Source organism: Eleginops maclovinus, chromosome 5 (genome assembly GCF_036324505.1).
Source record: "Eleginops maclovinus isolate JMC-PN-2008 ecotype Puerto Natales chromosome 5, JC_Emac_rtc_rv5, whole genome shotgun sequence".
In the NCBI taxonomy this organism is placed as follows: domain Eukaryota; kingdom Metazoa; phylum Chordata; class Actinopteri; order Perciformes; family Eleginopidae; genus Eleginops; species Eleginops maclovinus.
Genome location: NC_086353.1, coordinates 10,813,265 through 10,839,042, shown reverse-complemented (window position 1 = coordinate 10,839,042; position 25,778 = coordinate 10,813,265). Strand labels below are relative to the sequence as shown.

General features: G+C 41.8%; 1 protein-coding gene across 2 annotated transcripts in view; it reads right to left on the bottom strand.

Annotated features, from left to right (window-relative positions):
* ntn1a (netrin 1a) overlaps positions 1 to 25,778 on the bottom strand; it is a 54,979-nt gene that overhangs the window by 4,374 nt on the left and 24,827 nt on the right. Inside the window, exons 3-6 of one of the 2 annotated variants that reach the window (XM_063883958.1) lie at positions 20,337 to 20,525; positions 12,462 to 12,611; positions 10,317 to 10,370; positions 3,525 to 3,599 (exon numbers count right to left, since the gene is read on the bottom strand). In XM_063883958.1, the coding sequence (XP_063740028.1) occupies positions 3,525 to 3,599; positions 10,317 to 10,370; positions 12,462 to 12,611; positions 20,337 to 20,525 (468 nt within the window). The remainder of the gene's footprint in view (positions 1 to 3,524; positions 3,600 to 10,316; positions 10,371 to 12,461; positions 12,612 to 20,336; positions 20,526 to 25,778) is intronic. The other variant, XM_063883959.1, reaches the window with a different exon arrangement.

The window sequence follows — 25,778 nt, the reverse complement described above, 5'->3', positions numbered from 1 at the left end:
GGCTTCATTATACCCAAAAGGGTTTTAGATTTCGGATGTATTTGGTTGCACTGCATTAAAGCCACAAAGAGTGTCAAGGTCACTTTAAATAAGTGACAGTCAAATGATCAATTGGCTTACAAATTGTATTTATAGATAGATAGAATCGGAGGATGAAACCCTCTTTATTAGTCACATACATGCACACAGCAGAGCACACACAGTGAAATTGGTCCTCTGCATTTAACCCATCCTAGTACTAGGAGCAGTGGGCAGCTATTGTGCAGCGCCCGGGGAGCAATGGAGAGGGGGGATTGGAGGTGTCCGGTGCCTTGCTCAAGGACACCACAGCAGGGCCTAGGAGGTGAACTGGGACCTCTCCAAGTAGCAGTCCACCTTCCATATTTTCAAGTCTGTTCGGGGACTTGAACTGGCGACCCTACGATTCCCAGTCCAAGCCCCTACTGACTGAGCCACTGCTGGACGGAAGAAGAAAAAAAACTGAGTAACATAGAGTTGACAACAATTCTGATAAGTCTGATAATAGACCAGAAAGAAACGTGTCTATTGTCTGGTTAAAGAGCTGTCTGCAAGCCACATTGGGGTTTCTCTAATTTTTTTGACAGTGTATTGCCCATAAAACTGTAAGAAAGCTTAGGGAACATCCAGCTTGGTGTGGAAGGCTGATCCATCATTACTTCTGTCATCAGCTGCTGATAACACTGTCAAATCAAGTGGAATTATAAACAGCCAACATTGAATTGAGATATAAAAGAAGTGATAAGCATCACATCAAAACCATGGTAAACCTTTATGAAAGGGCACTCCTGTACTGTAATCCCAATAAAGTACACTCGTGTGGTATAAAAACGTTTTTTTTCTCAGTGGAAAAGACTGGTCTATGGTGCAGCTATGAGCCTCACATGCATTATGTCCATTACTACTGACAGAGCAGTATGATTTGTAATGTGATTAGGATGCAGGGTAGGGCTATTAGAGACATTAGCTGGAAAGACACACAGTGATATCACATGATGAATCAACCGGTATGGTCCTCAGAGAGAGGGGGGCGAGGGAGAGAGGGAAAGAGAGGGCTGTCTCTCATGGAGCCTAACCGAGCATGCATCAATATGTATTATATTGAGCAGAGCTTTATTAACTTTCATTATACTTCTCCTGTACTTATGGGACAGCTTTTGAAATGAGCAACCGTCGTACTGGGTCATCAGTTTCTCCTTCAGTGTCAGGCTAATGGAGCCGAACATGGTGGCGGTATAAAGAGATATGTCCTGTACACATTGAAATACCGCCATGGGAGTCACACTTCATGAACGGTGAAGAGCTAAAGCTGGCTCTAAAACTTCCTCACTTCGGCAACAGAGAACACATCTGTTTCTACATGACACTATACCAAAGATCCTGGTATTTTCACTGCATGAAGACTCAAAGTATGTTTTGGACACTTCTTTTAAATGTTTATTTGTCTTTAATGAGTATTATCTCTTAGTTGTTGAATAGTTTCTGCGCATCTTTCTGTACAGCATGTTTTCTGTATATTACAACGCACATTCTGTATTGTATGCAAAGTCATCCTTTGCTTTTCATATAGTGGCGATTTCAGTTTCTTTAAATTATGGACTACTGGATTATAAAACGACCACAAATATTTATGTAATGAATGCTATTTTTAGTTTTAGCAAATTTCCTCCTGAAAAAAGCATATTTTGTCTAACAGATCGTAATACTACACTTCCAGGGAGCCATTTTCACTGCAGACAGTTTCTCAGTGTTCTTGACAGCAAGATCTTCAGTGTCTGATGACCACCAGCTATGCACATAACATCAATTTAAACTCTGTGATAGGATATTTTTTGAACCAAAATGAAGCATGGCAATCATAGTTAAACCTTTCTTATTGTGCTTCGTCTGCAGGTGTTTGTCTTAGTGCTCTTGAGGCCTCAGTGGCTGATCTTGGGTGACCTGACGGTGAACTCGGCACCACCTTGCACGTCCCTGCTGCCAACTGGTGCTGTTCTCTCTGTTTGTGTTTAGTCAACAATCACTGTACACTGGAATGCCAGGAGTAGTATAACCTCTTCACCCCCTTCCTACACACCGCACTCCCTCATGGGATTCTTTATGAGCGTCTGTATGTCGACCACAGAAGCTTGTAGCGGCGTTTTCCTACGCAGCATGGAGCCCGCTCCCCTGCTGATCTTTTCAAAACAGTCCAAAGCCAAGGCTCCCTCCACTTATCCTGTAGATTTACATTGTGTTTGAATTCTTGATCGGCCTCGCTGAGCCTGCGTGTGGTAAAAACTGTACTAGGATCTTGTTCTGGTCTGTTATGACTCTTGAATATGCTGTAACAAGAAGCGTAATGCTTCCCATGCACATTGAGTACAAAGCCCCCCTGGTGAAGGCGAGTAAATAGTGGATTACACCGAGGATGCACTTCAAACACGCAGAACACATGCCAAATCAGCTGGGAGGCTCTCCTGGCTTCACTGTTGGGATATATAAACATGATAGAAGTCGGTAACATGTTGAGTGATGATCCTTCAGCAGGAGATCCTAATGTCTGTTTTTACCTCTACGCCTCGCTGCCCTTGTAAAGATGCAGCCTGCTGTTATCATTCAGATGTTATGTAAATGTTCCACTGATAACATCACTGTTTGTTATGTATAACTTTAGAATTAAGAATTGAGCCTGAAACTGAAATGTTAACAACATTGCTTTCCCGGCCAAACCAAAGAAAAGCAAACAGCCATCTAGCTGACACATTCATGGATGAACGGACCAATATTTTGGAGGAAAGGCTCTTCTCACGACATCAGCGGCAAGGTAGGCATTGGTGGAAGAGGAGGTGTCTATAAGTTGACCCCTAACTCCTCCAAATCCCTGCAGAACAAAGCCCAGGCCTGTCTGTCAAGCTGCTGAGGTATGCCGCAGGATGCCGCTGCTTGGTTGACCGGTTCAGCGGCCTGACTTCAATCAGGGGAGGGGACAGAGGGAGGGGAAGAGGGGAGAGGTCATACGTCTTATCCACACCTTGAATGGCGTGGCGGACGGACGCTCGCAGGAATGCAGCGAGCATCGCATCGTTGTGGGGGAAGTGGGCTGCCTTAATGAGGATCTCTTAGAGAGAACCAACTGTCCGTCACACTGTCTTTGCTTTATCCACTCAGGTCTTAAATGCTTGCTCGGAGACAACCCTCCCCACACTCACACACACACACACACACACACACCTCAGCCTAATGCTTTATATTGCCCTTTCTCTCCTGTTGGTCTCCCTTCCTCCTTGAATATCTGCTCTCTTCTCTTTGATCCTTTGTCTCTGTCTTCAGAAAGCTGGAGTAAGCCATCAGTAAAAAGACTCCCCTGTAAACTATAGCAGTTCCCAAGCAACGTGCTGGATGGAGGTGTATAGAATGGGAAGCCAAATACACATCATCCCAAAATAAACATTTAGAACGTTTTGTAAATGTTTTTAAGCTTTCCTGTGAAAAATAATGTTAATACAAGTCATCTGTTCACTTACCATAATCTTTCTTGCAGTATTTCTTCATGTTGATCTTCAGTTTGCCTTTGGACGCTTTACAATAAGAGTCGCAGTCTGCAAGAATTAGAAGGGAGAAAATACATGGGGTGAAACCAAACAATGGAAACTTTATGGTACATTTATTAATGAGAGGAAAACAGTTTTGTGATTTTAAGGATTTGTAGATTTTGTTGGTGGGCTTAAAACAATCTCCCATATGATATATATTCATCATTCACATTCACGTTTTGATACATTTTTATATATGTTTTAATTGTCTGTGTTAAAACGCTCACACACTATAGATAGCTGTAGTTTCTGTCCTTTGTCGATTTGTGGAACTGGACCAAAAATAAACATTTAATAAATAAATAAATAAAGCAAGACAGACAGACCATTCCAGCTGATTTGAGAGAATTTACTAAGACAGAAAGAAAAGTTCCCTTGAAACAACTTTTTAGAATAATAACAATGACAGCACCTCTGGAAATAGTTTTTGGGATGACTGGTTGACGCACCTCTGTCTGGTTTGGTTATGTTTGTCTAATGGGTTTGCTGTTTTGTCCCTGCTGGAATCATTAAGGGTGTGTGTTTTGGTTGTGGTGGAGGCACTTTATCCCTCTAACCATGTCTACAACCTCCATGTGTGATGGCGAGGACCTCGGTCTGAATGGGGCTGATGGTACCAGCACAGTTTAAGAGACACACAAATCACCGCTGCCATCTACCCACTCACTCCCCGTCAGACTGTGGGAATGAGTCAGGCCTGAGCAGACCACCCTCCTCCCACTTCAACCCCCGCCTCCCTACAAAATCTCACCTCGCTTGTCACCTCAGCCCTAGACCTCCCGAAGAAAATAACCCCGGGATCACTTCAAGACCCCACTGAGGACCATGTCAAGCTTTTGCATTTATTGCAGTGCGAACAAGGAGGGGGGGGGACGCTGAGAGCTGGCAGCTATTTGAGGGAGTAGAAGGTTGGGGGGTGTAAAGGAGGTCAATGCCACACAAAGGGAGGTCAGGAAGGGAAAATTAGCCATCCATGAAGCGTTAGGCAGAGGACCCTTTTTGTTTTCGGTAGGGGGGCGAACAAATAAATACCTCACACAGGCAGAGGGGTCACCTCACCGCTCACACACATACTGTACTGGAATATGTTTGGAGACAGTAGTGAACAGCTAAGCTCATCCAAGTGGTTCCTTTTTGATGTATCCAGGTTTTCCAGATTTCAGAGAATTAGATTTCCAGAAAACACATTTTCCTACTGTGCACCGTGGCCATACTAGTACTAAATACAAAAGATATTATGAATTAAAACACATTAATATCCAATGATGAATTTAAGGTAATCATGATAGATGGCTAAAAGAGGTTTTTATCCAAATTGGACTTCCTGGTAAAGAATAAACATTTAAACGATATGTACACAATCTCGGAGGTAGCTGGTTTCATCTTGATTTATCATCTAGACTACTTCAAAAACAATCATTTTATATTAGCAATATTATTTTTAAGAAATGTTCTGTGGACTACATGTACAGTATAGCCTTAAATAAAGTGCATATATTTCATGTTTGACAGAGTTAACGTAGCTTATACGGTTTCTCCATTGGTTGTTGTGTTTTTGTTCACTGAAAGGAAGGCGTTATTTTGCTACTCTAAGGATATACATATAGCATCAGTTTTATGATGGATTACCAGACAATAAACCAGGCGACAGTATATCCCTTCCTCCACCTCTCTGGCCCCAGCAATCCAGAGAGTATACAGCTTCAGTGATTGCCTCATACTATGATGTCAAGCTGCCAGCCAAATACAGTTTGAGCCAGAATAATGTGACATGAGGCCATATCATGAAAAATAAAAACTTGTTTCCCTTCTTTCTGCTCTTTGAGCGCTCTCCCAGCTGGCTTAAATTGGATCCAGAGCACTGATTTGGTTCACTTCAGAGCTGCAAGTCGTACTGACTGTAGTAAAAGAGAAAGGAGTGAGGAAGAGATGGATGGACAGCGAGTACTGAAGGAAAGTGATGGCGGATGAAGGATTGGAGCTTTCAGGCAGCTTGAATATGAACAAACTTCATTGTTGTGAGCAGATCTTTGCTCCATGCCTTTACTCTCCTTTATGCTCTGTTTGAATGAGGTTGCCTGGGGAACACTGCAACAAGAAAAAATGCAGGCAAGGAGGCGGGAGAATGGATACTGGTAGAGAGCGAAGGGGTGGAGAGGTTGACAAAAAAGAAGAAGACAGGAGTGAAGTTTATCAGGGGGGTGGAAAGAAAAGGAGGAGTAGAAGAACGGGATTATAGGGAAAATCCCAAAATCATCAAGAAGTACGAAAGCTGGAGCGGGTGGTAGTAAATAGAGAGAGTAACCAAAATAGGCAAAGTAAATGAAACAGTGGAGTCTATATGAGCTGCATCTGATTACCATGTAAATGATGGAGGGGGGAGCTGTGGAAAGGACGCTTTGTTTTCTCATAACCCCCCTTGATGCCATCATGATACTTCCCTTTGATAGCCTTTCGTTCCCCATTAGTGTACCCCTGAGACACAGTTCTGGGCCCCGCTGAGAGCACCCCGAGATCCCCATTTAGGGCCAGGCAGTCCCCTACCGTGAGGACAAATGTTCCCTTTGTGCGCGCGTTACAAGCAGGGGAAGTGGGAGCAGTCCTGTAGCACTGAGCTAAAATGTGCTTTGGGTGTTCTGAGTAGATGTAGTTACTACAGCGCTTTGTTTCCTGCCTTTCAGAGCTCTGAGCAGTGCGTAACTGAGAGGTGGACCTCTGCCCCTTCCATCAAAGTGCTGTACAACCCTTTAAGCTAATCGTTTTCATTTGGGATGCTTCTTACTAAAGCTGCTTTTACAGAATACAGTACTGTAGATTTTTATGCATTTGAGCCAAGGGGTTTCATTGCCCATGGACTTAAGCAGAACCATTCCTTGATTTGGTTCAGTAGCGGGTGTTAAGAGTACATATTAAAAATTCCCCAAAATGGCAGTAGACAATGCTCTGTGCATGCTCTGATATTAAGCTTTGTTGTTGACACAATTAATTGGAGTGTAGGTAATATGTACTGTAACTCCTTAAAAAAATTAAAAACATAAAACAAAATTATTGAATGCAACCACACAGCAGGACTACAAAGCAATACCAATATGTATTTCGTTGCCGCTGTTAACACAGATAACATTGAATGTACAATGGTACATGGATTCTGATCCTAAGGGGTCTGGCAAGTCAAATCTAGATACAAATAGGCGCCCTACATGATAGATCTAGATAAACTCTGGATAATCAGTGTGAACATGGCGACAGAGGCTTGTTGCCATCAGAAGTACCAGAACAACAACACCAGGAGGTGTAAATGATGGCCCAGGAGGAGGGCTTTCTCCTTCAACCAGACTGATTGAGAAACAAATTGCGGCAAATAAAGCATGTAATTAGATTATGGAGCCCAGTGTGCTGCCCTGCTCTGTTCTCCTCTGCTCACACAAGAGCCATGAGTTTGGATCCTTTCCAACAAAGATGCAGAGAGAAAAAAGGAGTCCCCCACTTCTTCTCTCATTGTTTTCATAAGAGAGTAAAAGATGGTTTGTTTTCTGGCAGACAACAGCCAGCGAAGAGGCTGTTACAGGTCTTGACCTGATTTAAGATTATTGGATGGCGTGAAATCAGTTCTGATGAGTTACTGATGAGGTTCAGAGTCAGTGGGGACCTTTGTTGGTTATTGCCCAAAGCATGGACACGGAAAGACCAAAAAACTCTGTCATTAAAAGTTTTGAGCACAAATGAGTAAATTGCATGCGAAAGTTTGATATTGATAATGAGAATTTGGCACTTGACTGCTCTATTTTTGGCCATGCTCATAGTAAAATCTCTCTTTTCTGTTAAGTAAGAGTAATAGGATCCCACGTTGACATGCGGAGTGTGGTGGAGTTGAACAGGGTGTGTGAAGCAAGACTCATGTCCAAAATATTCCAAAGGAGGGGTCCGCCACAGATTGTGATCACTTCCAGCCTCGGACAAGACACGCAAACACATCATACTGAACCCTTATGAGCCTCATCATCGTCACACCAATCCTCCTCCTCATCATCATCATTAGTTACTTTCACATCTCGTATCCTGACACGCCGGGGCGGCCATCACAGGTCATCAACAGTTAATCTCCTCCACATTTCGTTGCTGCGCGCAGACGTCTCTGTCACGACCCGTGGGAGTGGCGACTCACACCATCCGTGACCTACCAGCACAATGTGTGTTTTGTCTGGGCCACACCATCGGAGGTATTCTCCATGCATTCCAGCCCTCCGTGTGGTCGAGAGGGGGAGAGCTCTGCTGCTGGAGACAAATTAATATCCACTCCATTTTCCCTCACGCTCTCAATTCACCCCCAGTCCCCCCCAAAAATGGTCCCCCCCTTCGTTCAACTGAGGCGCAACAAGGCACCTGCCTCACAGCTGTCAGCCCAACACCCCCTGGTATCCAACACTGCTTCCCGTGTGGACACTTTTTCACATAGGTTGTTTCAAATTGGACCTTCCTTATCCGAACCTCATTTCTTCAGTATGTTCCTCTTTTTACCGTTTCCCTAATGTCTTGTTCTCCGTTGGATTCTACTCTCTTTATTCACTTTCCATTCATGTTTAATGTATCTTTGTGTGAATTTCCCCTCTTTTTTTTCTATATCCTTTTTTCCCTACCTCCAATGCCTTTCTTCTTCTCCTTTCCCTTGAGTACGTGTGTTGTGACCTATTATTACGTCAACCACTATACATGTTTATGTATTATTAAAAATACAAATGTAATAGTTTCAATCTTTACTCTTTGCAGGTTATTTTATTGGGGATGGAAAACATTGTACTGATGCTCTGATAAAATCCACACATCTGTTTGCAATCCCATATTAGGTGATATCATAGCTGTGTGAATACCGGGCTGAGCAGGAGGTGCGTTTGCTCTGCAACCTCCTGAGGAGACTCAGAGGGTAATGTATGCATCCTCTGGGCCTCATGCCCGGGTGGTCCGACGGGACCATCACTCGGCTACTCATGATTCTGACATGATCGACGCAGGATGTCCATCAAGGTGCTCCATCCAGCAATCTGCTTGATTTCAACCTCTCTGGGTCGAACAGTCTCGGGGTCCATTATTTATATGAGAGGGAATTCCCAGAACTCTCTGCTGTGATTAGATTATCTTTAAAGCTACACAGCCCGTCATTACCTTCTCCTTCTGGTTGTGTTTACATTATTTCAATGACACGGTTTAATCAATGGGAATATTTGAGCCTTAAACCAGGATGTAGCCATAGGCAAAGGTTTCACATGATAACAGTGACTTGCAGGGAGAGGTAAGAGAATAGTTTACGCACAGGAAAACATTTCAAAGTTGAAGAAATAAAACAGAAAAGCTATAAATATGCTGATAAACTTTGCATTTATTCAAGTTGATAAAGCAATATGGTTCCTTGTCTCACTTATCCAGTAATCCCTCAACGAGATGAGGAAATATTTCCTACACCCCAAAAGCGGACAGATTCCTGACAAGGGGGCCCGGAGCAACTCCAGATATTTTAACTCGGCACCACCCACAGTGTTATATGAAGACAAAGCGTGAAACAGAGGGAGACGGAGGAGGTGGAGGAGAGTGAAAGAGACTGAAAGAGAAAAGAAAAGAGGTGGAGGAGGGTTAGGGACCAGCAGTTTCCTGACTGCTCTGTCAATCGAAGCTGTCCGGGGAACATTGGGTTCCTCAGAGGGCCCAACAACAGCTGCAGGAACCTCTTCACATACATAATATACATATACCTTGGGCCTCCAGCAACTTCATGGGTGAGACAGAGCAAACATGCCATGAGCCAGATGACTCCCTTTTTTCCACCATGAGGTCAAAAGACACAATGCGGAACTTATTGAGACAGGGTTTGTACAGGTATGTCTGTTTCTGTAGCACACAATGCACGCTCTTTTGCCTCATCTCTAGGATTTACAGTATAACTATTTAAACATTGAATAACCATCAACATGCGTGTCTTATAATTTACCATTTATATTTGTAATACAAGAATCCCATATAATTTAAATGAAAAGAACAACAGCAACTTCTAATAAATATCCAGACATTTGACAAATACATTTGCTTGAAATTAGAAACCTTGAAACCCGAAAAGTGGTCAAACTGCATTAATCACTTCAAACCAATCAGAAGTGAGCTGGCATGTGAAATAAAGTATATAAAAAAACATTTACCATGATAAAACGCTACATTTATTATTATAAGTCTTTCTGACAATGTATTGATTTGATGTCATACCTCTAAACTATAGATATGAGCATAAACCCAACAATATTATGGTATGAAGACCCAGTTCACCTCAATCAGTCCTTTCCTCACTTCACTTCCTCAGAAAGAGGGAGTTTGGAGAGATGAAAAATCACAAAATCAAACTGTCAGGCCCCCGTGCTGCACGCTGGACCAACACCCCACTGTGCCGCAGTTAGACTGATTAATTGTGAAAGTGTGAGAGATTAAAGGCACTTCCCAGGGTTGCTGCTAATAAAGTTAATATTCATGAAGCCTTAATAAGGAGGAGGAAGGCAAGAGGGATCCAATTTACCCAGCAGTCGGTTTTAACATTTGTGCAATAATATTGTGGAACTGTGGAATAGGGAAAAATCCCATTTCCATTTAAAGTTCAAAAGCATCTTCCACATTTTGCTCTCAAAGCTAGAAGTGCTTATTCGTATGGGTAGAAGCATATAGATAAAAAGCAAATGTTTGACTCACCTGATGGCTCCTCCGTACTGCTTGATGGGGTTGTAGGAGGTGCAACAGGAATTTCTACTCCCAGAGAAAACATGACATAGACACAAAGAAAGATCAGTATCATTATTGTATGCATCCATCTATACTGTGCATGCATGTTGTGTGTAAATGTGCACATTTTTTTTTATCCAACTGACAAGCTTTTTTAGTTGATAGTAGGCAACAAAATTGCTTAATACTCTATTGACCAAATAATGTTTATTTCTTTATTCAGACAGAGTTATATCTGATAGAATAGAGTCGAAACGAAATGTGTGGTGTGCTGGTGTCATTTTCTACTTTCTAATAAACTTGTCTTGTGGCAACGCAATAACTTGTACAATCAGGGGGTAAAAAGTGTGAGATGTCTAAATGAATGAAGTCAGGAAGTTGTTTTCCTTTAACACCCTTTATATCATATTTATTAGTTATGTTCCCATCAAATCTTCCTCAAAACATGTTTTCGCTGAAGCTCTGCCAAAGCTCCATATCTACACATTTCTTTCAAAACCATATATCGGACCAATTACTGTTTTTCATTTGTTGGATGTTCATAAAATTACTACAACTTCAACAGACCAGTATGATTGTCCAAAGGCTTGATTCTTTCAGCACTCCTTCATACTCTTGTATTCACTAGTGGGTAGGAAGTTGACACTCAGAGACACCATGCGTGAAGAAGGGCCCTCTTATCTCCAAAGGAGCAGGATGGCAACAGAAGATATAAAAAACACATAATGCCGTTTTTTTATTGTGGGCAGGAGGGACAGAAGGGGCTCATCAAAAAGGTCTGTACAGAGGAGATGGGGGGATAGGGAGGACAAAAACTGCAGACATTTATCACAGACGCATGCAAAGAAAGAGGTGCACAACAGTGGTGGTTTCAGCTGTGCAAAGGTGAGACTTTGTGTGTATGAAGGAATCAAGAAAGAATCAAGTCTTTTGATCAAGTAAAATCTCATTTCCTCAGCGGGGATTGAGCAAACCTGCTTCCTGCTTTCTGAACGTACACAACTATTTTGTCATCATAAATCAGAATCTGTGGAATGATGTGTAGGCTTGTTTGTTGACTTGTGGACATAATGAGGCCTTCTCCCATGACGAATTGGTTAATATAATGACAAGAAAAGCAATTGCTGCCAAAACAATAGCGCCTGAAACCCTTAGGTCCCTCTGCTGATGTTGTTGTTGATCAACAGTCTTCTATCAGCATTCAGCCTCCACGCGGCCAGTTTAAATAATGAGCCTGTTTCTCATAATTGACTCGTGTAGATTTATGGCTGACAGTGCTGGAAGGTGTATACGAACTCAAAGATATAATATGACTTTGTATTAAAATGAAACTTGGCCAGCTCTGTCCATCTAACAGGGGGAATTGACTATATCACATATGGAGGAGTTTTATTTCCATCACACATGGATCACTACATTTTTTGGCATTCACAGGAATCAAAGATAGCTAGCTTAAAAGTTGATTATATATATATATATAGCCATGCAATTCCATGTAGAGATCTATTTATTATAAGTATTTAATCCCTTTTATCTAATTACAATGGCAAGAGCTCCAATTAAAATGTATTTTTCTTTGGGAAGAAGACAGTGATTTTGCCATTTTCTATCAGGCCTTAATTCTACAAAGCTTTAAGTGAGAGCCATCTCTTAGGTTAAACTACATCTCTTCACCATTTTACTATAATAAAAGTCTTTATCTGGGGATAATACAATGGGAAATTAATGCTGAGAACAAGATTGACTTTGTAATTAAACCCAACGCTTCCTTCACTTAACTAATGCAGTTTGGGGCTTAGAGATACATGGTGTTAACAGTTCTGGGTCTTTTCTCAAATGTATGGAGAGCAACAAGCCGAGACCATAACCTTGAGGTTCAGTTTAATGGTGTGTTTATTTAAGCTGGCAGATTTACTGGTCAGAAAACCGTCGGACACTAAGCACTTGTCTGAAGAAAAGAGGATTCAAGCATTGTTAGAGAGTCTGCTCTTACAGTGTGTGTGTTTGTGTGTGTAGCAAATTATTGTATGCGTTGATATTGAGTATGCACATGCGTGTGTCCCTCCCTTTTGTCCTAAAGTGAGGCAGATATGGTGAAGACTGGGTTCCACGTACTTATGCAGGGGGCAATGGGCGAGCGGCTCTGCTGGTAGCCTTTAGCACAGCGGTTGCACGTGATACCAGTCACGCCGTCTTTACAGGGACATTGTCCTGTGGTTTGGTTACAGGTTTTGCCAGCAGCACCCACGGGATGGCAATCACATGCTGTGAGGAAACAGAGGAAGAAAGAGAGGCACAGTGAGTGGTCACACACACAGAGACACTCACACTCTCTCACACACACACACACACACACACACACACACACACACACACACACACACACACACACACACACACACACACACACACACACACACACGCATGTGAGGAGATACAAACATATAGTATAAATAAAGAGTGCAGGTGGGTACACAGCAGTGGAGGCAACAATAATAGAGTGGTGAGAGAGAGGTGGAGGCGTGTACAGAGAGAAAGGACTTACCACAGCGCTCATTTTGAAGAGACTGTGGCATCATGACTAAAAGAGCAACACATCCTCTAAGTCTACAGACATTTCTTGACATTGTTAGCTAATAAGCTAATTAGCATTTAAGTATCACATAAAACAAAAGCTGCCAAATACAGTATCAGCATTATCTTCAGTTAGAAAAGTGTGAGATGGATGTTCTGATTTGGTGTGTATGCCAGCCAGTGCGAGCGCTCTGTGGGACTGCAGCTGTATGTGTGAGGTAAAGAGAAAGGGCTGAGCATGTTTACCAAAAGATAAAATAATGGAGGATAATCCTAATTGCCTGTTTCTGATTAATGCCGGGCTTTGAACGTGAGCCCAAAACGTCTGTCACATTTCCTCCCAAACTGGGGGGTTTATCGAACACACATGCTTCAGGAATGTAATCATTTTCCAATTGCTTTCCCCGATCCAAGCCCTAATTCATTTCACAGCCAAACCCCTGTCAAGTTAGAAGTCGGTGTTGAATAATAGTTGTCTGAGAGATGTTTCTTTTCATCTATTTTTGGTCCTTACAGTAAATCCTGACAGACCAGAACAGTCTTGATAATCTATCAACATTTCCACTTATTTACTTGAAAAACCTTCAAAACCTAAAAAGCGCTATTTGTCTCGCAACTCTCACCACTATATTCCTCATCCCATGAGTGTTATATTTAGTGTTTATTTCCTATGGAAAACCAGTGATGCTGCTGACTCTCTGCCTCAGGGTCGGGCCGACTGGGCTCCATTGCTGCCCCTCCCTGAAGATTTCTGCGTTGTGTCACTTGTCACTCTGAAAAGCCTTCAAAGGCGTATCTGAATCATGTATTTTAAGGTTTGTGGGAGTATTAAGTGGTTAGGCCAGTTTTGATTTTAACCGCACGGATTGTTTAAACCCACGGTACAAAATTACAGCTTCACAGCAATCTGTCTGTTTCAGACGATTGCATTACAATAAGTAAAATAGCCTCCATCTAAACCTGTCAAAGCAGGTTTTAACTAGCAGTAAAGCTTATGCATAACTATTAAACCACTGTGAATTATTTCAATAGTTCAAATGGTTTAATCTGACTGTAAGAAGACATTGCTTGGAAATTTCGACTGAAAAAAAGCTAAAATGTGTTCTTTATCTTTACTTTGACCTATAGAGCGTTGATTTGGTTGTTATTCATCCATGTGAGACACGCTCTCTGGGAGATCCACATTACAGCAGGGCCTTAGGGAAAACTGCTGCTGTAAAGTAGTAACTAAATACAGAATCTGTCCTCTTTGTGATTGACCTCGGACTCTTGGAAACCACATAGCTGTTGTTAGTTGAGATTTGTCAAGTAAAGTGCTACAAGACAACTCTATCCTGTGGGTTAAGTCCATCATTTTGGTCTCAGCAGACCTCCTTTCTATCACACACTCTCACGCTTTTATCTCTATTGCCTGTTTCCTGTGATACAGCTTCTGTTGTTTCTCTTATCTCTCCTAAGTGTGTGTGTGCATGTGTGTGTGTGTGTGTGTGTGTGTGTGTGTGTGTGTGTGTGTGTGTGTGTGTGTGTGTGTGTGTGTGTGTGTGTGTGTGTGTGTGTGTGTGTGTGTGTGTGTGTGTGTGTGTGTGTGTGTATGTGTGTGTGTGCTTGCTGTTCGTCGCTCTTATCAGACTCAGAAAAGCCTCCCTAAAAGTGTGTGTATCTATTGGTTCCTTTATCAGACCTATCTGTCATCGCTTTCATTGCTTAGCTGTGTCTAGCTCACAGGAACAGCACACACACACACACACACACACACACACACACACACACACACACACACACACACACACACACACACTTTCAGGAAGCTCAATAAACAGCGTGGAGGCCAGTGCTGCACGTCTTCAGGCCTGTAAATTTAGGAGTATGTCAGAGGAGTTCGAGGCATAGGAGGGCAAAGTGCGCTTCTGCTTGGAGCTTCAGAGAGCTCAGGTTATATTTTTAAGAGCCTCTTCCTGGTAACCACAGCTCAGCGCCTGGAGCCTGCCAGTAAATCAAGACGTGCAGCACATGGTGTACAGGTGGGAAACACTCTGCCTCCCTTTCCTCCTCCACATTTGGTGCTTGAAGGCTAACTGGCTGCTTGAGCTGCTGTCCAGTTGGATGACAAATTGTCTGACTCTCTGGCTGGATGACCCACCTGCTGGCTAAAGGAACGGCTTACTCTGGAGGTGTGAGTGAGAGTTGCTGGTTTGAGTGTGTGTCCACTTAACTGTTAAGTGGCTGTGTGCTCTGCTTCATGGCTACTGCAGATGGCTACGAAGATATGGGGACAAGAGAGCAAGAGGCACTTTCAGTCTCAACACTTCCTCGGAGGAGAACTGACAGCAGTTTATGATAAGAAGCGTAGGTGTCTTATAAACATAAGGGAGCTTGTGTTTTCTCCCTAACAAGCAGAACTGAATCCAAGGGATTAGCCTTGTATAACTGTCATGTTTTTCTAGATGAAGACAGAAATTCTAACGCTGAAAGAAGTTCTAGGCGCCGGGAGTTGCATATAAAAGAATGAAAAATGTTCTTGGTTAATGGGGAGAGTGGAAGGCTTTTTCAAAGGCAGGCAGTCGGGGCTCAGCCTGAGATTGCACAATGTGAGAATTTTGAACTCTGCCAATTGTTTACCATAAAGCTAGCGTTTGAAGTCTGAACTTCCCCCATTTGGATTGTGTGTTCTGTGCCAATAACAATAATTTGTTGGCCCTGGATTGAAGCCAAACTACCCGAGTCTGTGTTCTATTATAATTAGGTTTTTGCTCCTCCACAAGTATTTTTGGAGAGCAGAAAGAGATAGCGTTATTGGGTTGTTGAACTACTATACAGTACATAAACAGCTTTCCAAATGACACGTTCATCTAATAGAGGGTGTGTCTCTCTTGTTATGTTGTTATATTGATCAGCATAATATACTCAGCGACCCTGAACAGCTTTTGGCCACAAAGTGAGCCTAAAAAGTTGGATCTTTTCTCACACATATAACACATACCCCGTGGAAATCCAAAGCTAAAAGTGAAGTCATGAAAAACTATATTTTTCAAATCCCAAGCAGAAAACATTTTATATGTGGTCCATAAAAAAACTCTACTGTGTCAATGGAAGACATATGCTGTGGGGAGGGGAGTGTGTTTTCCAGCATGTTATTCTTATTGAAATAGACCATCCTCAATCAAAGCCTAATTTCCCTCTGTGTGCAAAATATGTTCCTCATCATCCCACTGAACGATGAAATTATATGATGGTTGATCTTCAGATTTCAATGTGAAGGTTTGAATTCAATCCGTCAGTCACAGAACAGACGCCAACCTGCTCAAGCTTGATTTCATTAGGTTGAGATGGTCCTCAGAGGACGAGTAATCATGTACAGTGCTTATTATTTGGTCAAAATGTATTGTGTATTCATCATTGTTCCAAATAGACTCCAGGAAATCACTAACGTTTAACTTTTAAAAAGACAGGCTTTAAGGTTCACAAACAGGGATGACAAACGGCTGACTAAACTCTTGATAGAGCTATCACTGTAGATTAGATTTGTTATCTCAGTTATACGTCATACGTATTGAAAGACCACCCAGAGTGCTGCATCTCTTCTCCAATCGCATCACTTTTTTCGAAACTCATGCATTTCTTTGTCAAATACGCTCAGTGTGTTTTATTCAGAGGCTTCAAACTGTTCAAAATACAAACAAGAGCCACTTGAAATGTATGCTGTGTTTACCCTCTGACTCAATGAGGGGTGAAGTTATAAATTTGGGCGTGTAAATGTAGCCACCGGGCATGGGTCGCTCCCCAGTAAGCCGCTGCTCTCTTTCACTCGTAATGGCCTCCTATGGAAATGAGCTGCTTTTGGGGAGGATTGTATTACGCATATAAAAGCAAACTCTTGTGCTCCTCGACCTGCCCTGCGCTCCTTACAGTGCCCATTCTCTTCCAGAAAGCCACACAGCAAAAGGGCCCTCTCTCTTTTAAGTTCAATAAATAACCAAACCTCTTAATTGCTGTCACTTCAATGTAGAGCTCACGCTGGTTGAGAAGCGGACAGCAATTAGTTATGCGGTTTGAGTTTCATTGAATTATCTTGAGTTATGATGTGGTAAACCTGAGAGAATTTGGCAGGGCAAGACTTTTGACAGCACACCTAGGTGTTTGACGTAGGGGAAAGACAGTGTGTGTGGTAACTTTTAGTTTATTAACAGAGAGAGGGCATGTTATACGATGACACACATCTTTAGAGTTTTCATCCGTAACTTTCCAAATATAGTTTACACAATTGTTTTAATTGGCAAAAGAAACCGTTCATGCTTTGTATCATATGTCAGCTTGAGGTAGTTACCACAGATCCTTTACTGTAAGTCTGTTTTGATGTAATCGAATGCCTCAGTGGACAGTGTTTGCTTATAATTACACAGAGCTGGGAGAGGTGCATACACTCTGGCAAATATCATGGATTAAATTGAACAAAACTGTTTGGGTAGACTGACAATTTTATAAATGACGATGAAAATACCCTGATGTAATGACTATATGAAATGTTCATTATAGTGAAATTGGGAATATTTGAAATATTCAGAATGATATTAAAGATGATAAAAGATGTCACTTATGACTATTTCCAATACAGATGAAGAAATCAATAAGTTTGTCAATTATGAATTCAATTTCTTTCTTTTAAATATCAGAAATGAGTGAAAAAATGTCATTGTAGGCTCTTAGAGGCCAAGGAGGAGTCTTGTTTCTAAACAGTAACTTTTTTAGACAATAACATCAAATCTTAAAACTCAAGAAAGTGCAGAGAATGTTAATTTAGACAAAAATATATATGATTTATTATTCAAGCTGTTGTTAATATAACAATTTGAATAATAAACTGGTACGATATTTTGTTTATTGTTTCTTAGATATTGAAGTGGTTTAAAAAGTGCTCTTAAAGAGGGTTTATAGACAATACTAAAAAAAATGTAAAGACATGGTAGAAGTACATAATGTTGCATGTGCCGTAGCTAAACCTCTCATTAGCAGTAGGTTTCGCTCAGCGACAGTCAGGAAAAGATGAGATTTTCAGCCTGCAAAGAGACAGAATCCAGGCATAGAGGAAAGATGAAGATGAAGATGAAGAGGCAGAGTTTCTGTCAGGCTTTAAATCAGCAGCACTAGTTATCAAAAAGCAGTACATAAACTTAAAATATAGAGCCAGCTTCAAATTTCCAAATTAGATGCACAATATATATAAATCAGTGGGAAGTGATTTATCTTACTGCAGGCAGGACTTTTTTTAGGTATGGTAAAAACATTTTATCATTACATGAAGTGAGGTTTTTACTCTATTTGGCTGTACAACAAAACCATTCACTGATGTGTCCTCCTCTGGTGAGCCAAAGGCCTGCTTACTTTCAACATCTCTCATTTCAGTGGGTATTAAACTCCCTCGTGTAAGCATTTAAACAGTAATGAAAAGCAGTCTGTAATCATCTGAAATACGCTGGAAATTATATAATCAATTACTCATTCAAATGAGATTTAATTGTTTACAAGACTTGAATACAAGAACAGGGCAAAGAGTATTTGCTGTATATTGACTTAGACAACCCTAAATTATAAATAGAATTTCTATATTTTTTACCTACTCTACTTTGTATTGTAAACTGTACCTTTTATCTGCGAGTGCAAACTTAAGAATTCTTAATCTTGTGAAATGCACAGCAGGCATGTTACTTTTCTGTTACGAGAAACAAACCCCCATGAAAGTGAGTTATGGGATGCTGAAAGAATCAAGTCTCTGAAACATGAGAAGGGATGTAAAAACAATAGAAAAAAAGGGGGTTAAATCCCCACAATTAGCCAGCCAGGTAGACACAGCAGAGGATAGGGGTTAATGATACACAACGTCCCGTCGTGATGAATGTGTGTTTGCATTCCTGCTCGACAGGAGAATGGGCCCAAAGCCACGGAAGGTGTTAATGTCAGTTTAAGGATATCGCTCATGAGCGGCTGGAGGGGAGAATAAAATGGATGCATTAGTCAGAGAGCTTTGTTATGAATTTGTGTCCATGCAGAGAATGAAACGTGCTTGATATGGTCGCTGGATGTCAGGAATTTAATGCAACACGTCCGACATTTTTTAACCTTGGTTGATAAATGTTATGTTACAGAAGCATGAAGCGTGCCATCGTGGCAAAAGCACTATCTGCAAAGGGAAAAGGTTCAACTCTTTTATTTTATCAGCGGAATAAAATGTTGTGATTAGATAAACATGTAACTTCACACATCATTGACTCTGAACATCAGATTCTTCTGCAGATACTCTTCAGACATGCCTCCTGTCAAACTGACTGATTGGTCAGTTTATTTATTTACTCCCTGCTGAATGATGTGAGAAAACTCTGGCTTAAACTGTCAGCAGGCAGCTAATATTTCCCCTTTGGAAGTCAGCGCTCTGAACCCTCAAACAAGTATGCATGTTATTCTGTGTGTGTGTGTGTGTGTGTGTGTGTGTGTGTGTGTGTGTGTGTGTGTGTGTGTGTGTGTGTGTGTGTGTGTGTGTGTGTGTGTGTGTGTGTGTGTGTGAGAGCTGTATCTATTTGGAGCGACTCTGAGGTGTCTCTGGGCTTGTTTGCACAGGGATTCAGCTCCTGTTATCTTTCCCTGCAGCAATAGGAGAGGTGAGAAAATATACCCTCTCTCTTTTCAATCACCCCTCCTCTTCCTCCTCCTCCTCCTCCTTTTTCTTTGACCCTTATTAGCTTTGGTGAGGGCTGATGGCAGGCGATTCATCCAGCGCTGAGTAGCGAGCACACCTGCGTGGGGGTGTGTCCTGCTTGTCCTCTCTTCCTCTTCTCCTCACCCTACTTCCCATCTTTCACTCTCTTGCTCCCCCTCTCAACCTGAGTTTGGCTTTACCATCCCCACCCCCACCTTTTCCTTTCTTTTGCATCCTGCAGCCCTTCCACCAGCGATCTTCCTGGGTTCTCCTTCGACTTTGACCTGCAGCGGGGATCACTTCACACCTCAGCTCTGTTTGTTTTGCTTGTCCTGTCATCCCCTTACCTCCCCTTCCCCCCGCCCGAAATGAAGCCAAATAACTCAACTGTCGATGAGGGAACACCCAGCCCAACCCTCCCATACCGCCACAACCTCCACAATCCCAACAGACCCCCCAACTCATCTCCGCTGACAGAGGGAGACGAGGGTGAGACATGCTCAGGAATGGAAAGACTGCAGGCTTCCCCCACTTCCTGTAATACATCTTAAACTGTTTCCTCTCAAACCTAAATCATCTTAGTCGTATGAAGTGTGCAAGTGTTTCTATGTATGTCCTGGTGAATTTTTGTGATGCAACGGTGAAGGGCGATTTTTAAAACTTCTTTATTAAATCTGGTATGTTGAAATCTTTCCCCAGCCAGAGGAGAAACCAGAAGAGCACTGTACCTTTGCAGGCCTTCCTGTGTGAGATAGGTTTGGACAGGTCTCTGTAGTAGCCCTCCTTGCAGTAGTGGCAGTGGCGTCCAGCTGTGTTGTGGCGACAGTTGAGGCAGACTCCTCCGCTCTTCCTGCCCGACAGCTTGTACAGCTCCATGTTGAACCGGCACCTTCGGGCGTGAAGGTTACAGTTACAGGCTGTGGAGGAAACAATGAAAAGGTTGAATTAGCACGCATAAGGATTAAGTCCATTGATGCTGATCATATTTACACGTTTTATGTTTATTTGAAGTTGTATAGGTCATGAAGGGTTTCACTTATGAGCAGAGCTGTAACTAATTATTCTCATAAAAAAAAAAAAAATCTGCTTCCCATTAATTGCTTGGTCTATAAAATGTGGAAAAAAATGTCAGAAATGTCCATCCCATTCCAAGTTGATGTCTTTTCCAAAGAATGTCTAAATATATAAAGTTCAATAAGATACAAAAGAGTGGAAAGCATAAAATCTCAATATTTGTGTAGACATGTGCCAGAACTATGAATTTTCTGTGGCCATAATACAGGATTGTCACTTCCAGGATCTTTTATTTTTACAACACTCAATTCTGTCTGGAGGCAGAGCCACCATGGATGAGGTCAAACACTGCTTCATTTTTCTACCGCTCTCCAGATGTCTTTTTTTCTGTCCCTTTCTAAATCATCTACTCATCACTCTTTCAATCTCTGGTATTTCTCCTGAAGGTCTTCGCCTGCTCTCCAGAGTCCAAACTGTACTGAACATAAAGGGAAGGCCTGGTATTACCATTCCTCCCCTCCTTGCAAATCCCTGTGAGCATGTGTGAGACCCCCTTGCTGCCGCTTGTTTACTGATGAGTACAGTTGCCAGCGCTGAGTTTAATTAGCCGGCTGATGTTTATTCATGACTCTCTGGCAGCGGAGTGAAGCAGACATGCCCAACTTCATTAGGGCTGGCTGTCACCGGTCCTCCACCACCACCACCACCACAGACGTATTCATGCATTATTTACAGCAACACTTCTGATACAGTTTGCCGTACTGTATGTGTGTGTACGTTTGTATTTGGGGGTTATCTGGGGTCCCTATGTTTTTTCTGCACAACCTTTTCCATCAACTGCACATGATTTTAGAGGAACTCTTACTTCCCTCTACCTTTTCACTCCTGAGTTTTTCTGTGTGTTTTCCTGCATGTGTCGGTCTGTTTAGGTCCCCCGAGACTCCTACGCTCCACTGCAAGGACCTCATTACAATATATTTTCTAAATGCAAATACAGTACCCCCACACATATTAGCAGCGCTGAGCCTTATCAGTAGTGACTTGGCTTGCTGTGTTTCCTGCAGGACGGCAGGGGTTTAATTAGTGAGATGTCTCTGCTTGTTCTCCCTCCCTGCTTCAGATGGCCTTAAGCCTCAGAGGGAAATGACTGCAATGCAAATAACATGACTTTTGATTCCACTGAGACACAAGAAGATGATATTTCCATAACATTTTATGGAAAAATATGATGTGCTACAACTTGAATAGACTTTTACTCTCCTGTGCCATGGATCGCCTGACTGGATCTATAGCTGTCCTTTTTCTTAGAGTGACACAGATCTGTTGTTTCCATTGTTGTCTTAGGATCGATTTACATTTGTGTATATTTTTAGCCTTTCAGACAGCAGAGCTTCTCTCCTTCTGGAAAACCCCTCTAGCCCACTGATAGCCATAACCCAACTGTGTGTGTCTCACCAAAAATGTTGAAAGGAGGTAGAGGAATAAAAGTGCATATTATCTTTAATTTAAAGATATTTTGTGATTCAATTGGAATTTATTTTAGCCATATCACTTAATAATAAAGTTGTTCCCCGGTTCAGACAGCTCTGAAATGATCTGTGTCACTGAGCTGGCTGTGGGTGGATTAGGTCGCCCTTAGTAAAAGTTATCGCTGCGCTTGCCTGCAGGTAACAGGGATCAGCCGGTGGAGGATCAGTGCATGCTATCAGACCTGCAGGCACGTCTCTTATTCACCATACAGATTGTTTCACACCCTTCCTAAATGAAGAGAGGGGAGTCCTAGCTGGACTACACTGTCCCTGTGAGAAAAATGCTGTTTGCCTTGGAGGCATGTTGGATATTGAAGAAGAGACGAGCTGGATGTGGAGGTGTGGGGCAGAGAGCCACATTGTGTTTGATGGTATTGTGCTTCATGAGGTATTATGTCAGATAATGGGGACAAGTAAGAAGCACTTTATCTAAACTCACTGACACAGGGTGTAATGTAAGCTTGTTCACACAATACCTCTTACTCATTGAAAATATCTTTAGAATGTTTTATTGTTGGCACAATTTCAAGTGTATCACAGACAGTTCTACAAAATTGCATCATCAAAGCTTTTTTCCAAATTAAATTGCATTTGATAAAAAACAGTTGAGGATTTGTAAGGTAATATGTGCCTCGTCTGGGCGTATGTGGTTTCCTGAGGCGTTCCTACAAACTACTGCTTGTCATTCCGACATTTCAATGTTATCCACTCAGGTGGTTACCTGTTGCCTTTCATAATTCCCCATCAGGCAAAGAGTGACACATGGTCTCAACCTTTTCCTTCAAAAAGTCTTTGTTTGCTATGCTATTCATCTATTTAGCATGATTTAATAATGCATAATGAATATTCAGCCCTACCATAATGCTAACAATTATCAGTATGTGTTTGTTGATTCAATTATGTGTAGAGTTTATGAAACGTTTTTAATTTTTTTAATCTTATGCGGAATTTTAGTATTTTACAAATTTTCATCAAGAATAAAGCGTCTGTGATAAATTTGCTCTTGGAAAGATTTCTGTCAGTTTGACTTTCCAAATCGAAAAGACGGCCCTACATCCTTTTGTTTACCATAAAATGCTTAATACAGCAGTAGAGAATTAGCATAATGCATTTATACTGTAACAGTAGCTGAAGATTTTTCTTCCTTTGGAGTTAATTCTCAATGAAACTGGACCACTCTGACGTTAAACATGTCAGTCATGAGCATGGTGAGGTCATTCCTGGTGCCCTCTATTCTATAGGCTAAAATGGAACAGGGTGTTTCGTTAAAACTAATCCACCTCTAAAATGACAGAAACTTAACATATGAGGCTTTTTTTTTTATCTGATTCAACAAAATGCACTATATTGGTTTCGGAGAGAAAGAGAAGCGGACAAAACCTGCAGGAATCAGGGTTTCCGGCCTTCAGAGGAGACACAAAAGCTAAGCTGTAGTTCATTTCAGCGGAGCAATCAGCTCACACACAGCAAACAAAAGCTACTGCTTCCATTCAGGCACAAAACACACACTAGCACCAGGTGTACTTTAACTGAAGGTTTGTTTTTATAGTTCACTTTGAATTGCACTACATTGCATATGTGTTGAACAACAAAGAACTAGGGGGAAAAAAAGGAAGTAAATACCTCTAAATGTTTATTTATCAGAATTTCAGTAACAAAACCATAATCTTCTGGATTTATTTCTGATAACTATTGACAACAAAGAGTAGATCATCATAGTAGGACACCTTAAAATGTTTGTTCTGTTTTCAATCAGGTTAACTGCTTCAGGCTGGATTAGCGAGTCTGTAACCGCCCCCCAGGTGAGCAGTAAAAAGAAGTGTGAACTGATACCTTTAAAACAAGAGTAATTGAATTAGCTGGATAAAGCTAAGCTTACCCAAAGCTTTTCAACACCTCCTGTAAAGTGCACCACCACTGTCTGAAATGACAAAAGCTGCAATAGAGTCTCACAGCTTTCTTAACCTACTGCAGAATCTCACAGGAAGCTGATCTGGTTATCTTGTGTTATGGTTTTCCGCTCATCCTAGGAAACATGGGGCCTCAGAGCAGGATCTTAGTGTGTTTTGAAAAAGTTCGCTAATTAGTTTCCCAGCATCTATCAACTGACCTCAGTCTCGTAGCAGCACAGATGCGGCCTTCCCTCGGCCAATTAGAGAGTAAATTCTAGCAACAGAGCTGGAGGTTGAGGTTAAGCTCATCGTACTTACGATAAGCCGAGTAATTGAGTGATGTCGGTCACAGCCTCAATTTGTTCTAAAGAGACACTCAGGCAACTGATCTCTGCCACTTTTACTCTAAATCCACATGCTGGATTTGTTGTAGCTGGCTGTTCACTACACCTAAAGTAAAGGCCCGAAATGTAGAAACAAATAATTGAAAAGGGAAAGCTCATTGTATTATTCTAACAATTCAGACATTTTTAGATACAAGTATCCACACTCAGACTGTCTTCAACATTCCTTTCAAATAGAAATGTCTGCTCTTTTTTTAGGTCTTTGGAGGTCACAGGCTCTGACAAATATTTTGCAGCCCTTTTTCCACAGCTAGCAAGAGATGTCAGCCCCCCCACCGCCGTTACCTCCACCGCTCACCCTAACAGGACGAAGAACCATAACCCAACACCGCCGCCCGCGAGCAGGGGAGCTGCAGGAGCTCTGCTATTCTGCTTTTAAACAAACACCAAGCGGAGTCTACACACGGACAGTTTACTTTTAATCCTATGGGCGCCCCAAAAAGTAATCAGATTAACTTCTGAAAACCCCTCAGGACAAAATGAAAAAAATATTGAGCGCCCTCTGAGAGAGAGAACGGTTAAAGAAGTAGAACTCACTATGACTTATTTTAAATGTTTTGAAAAAACTGTGCCCCAAAATATCTGGAACAGCTTGATACACCCCTGTAGTGTATGGTGCATGAAATTAAATTATGGATGTCTGAAAAACCCCACCCCCAATCCCCTCATATAAAAACACACACACACACACACACACACACACACACACACACACACACACACACACACACACACACACACACACACACACACACACACACACACACACACACACACACACACACACACACACACACACACACACACACACACACACACACACACACACACACACACACACACACACACACAGTAGTACTAGGCTGGTGAGCTGCATTCTGGCTCTTTAGCCTTGAGTTCTTGCTCGCTCTCTCTTTCTCTCTCTGGGGGAGTTGATAGTGAAATATATCTCACATGCGGGACTAGTTTGGTTGGTTTGTTGCTTGAAATTGACAAACATTAGGTAAGGAATAACCCCATGCGGATCCATTATAGAAATCCAACCAATGTGCATGATCGTGTCAGTAGCACAGGCGATATGCAATCTACAAACACAATTCTAAGAAGTCACTGAGGTTCGGTTGTAAGGATTTTTTGGTGGTTTTGCAGTCTTGACTAACAAAATTCCTTTTCTGAAATGTGCTGTGTTTTATCCAGAATCAAGTTCTTCGTTGCACCCAACTACGTCACAGTCCAGTCAAATCGTGGTACTACATACAGGTGATCTCCTTTGTGAAGCACTGAACAGACACAGGTATTAAAAGGTGGGTAATTTTCACCTTTAAAAAAAT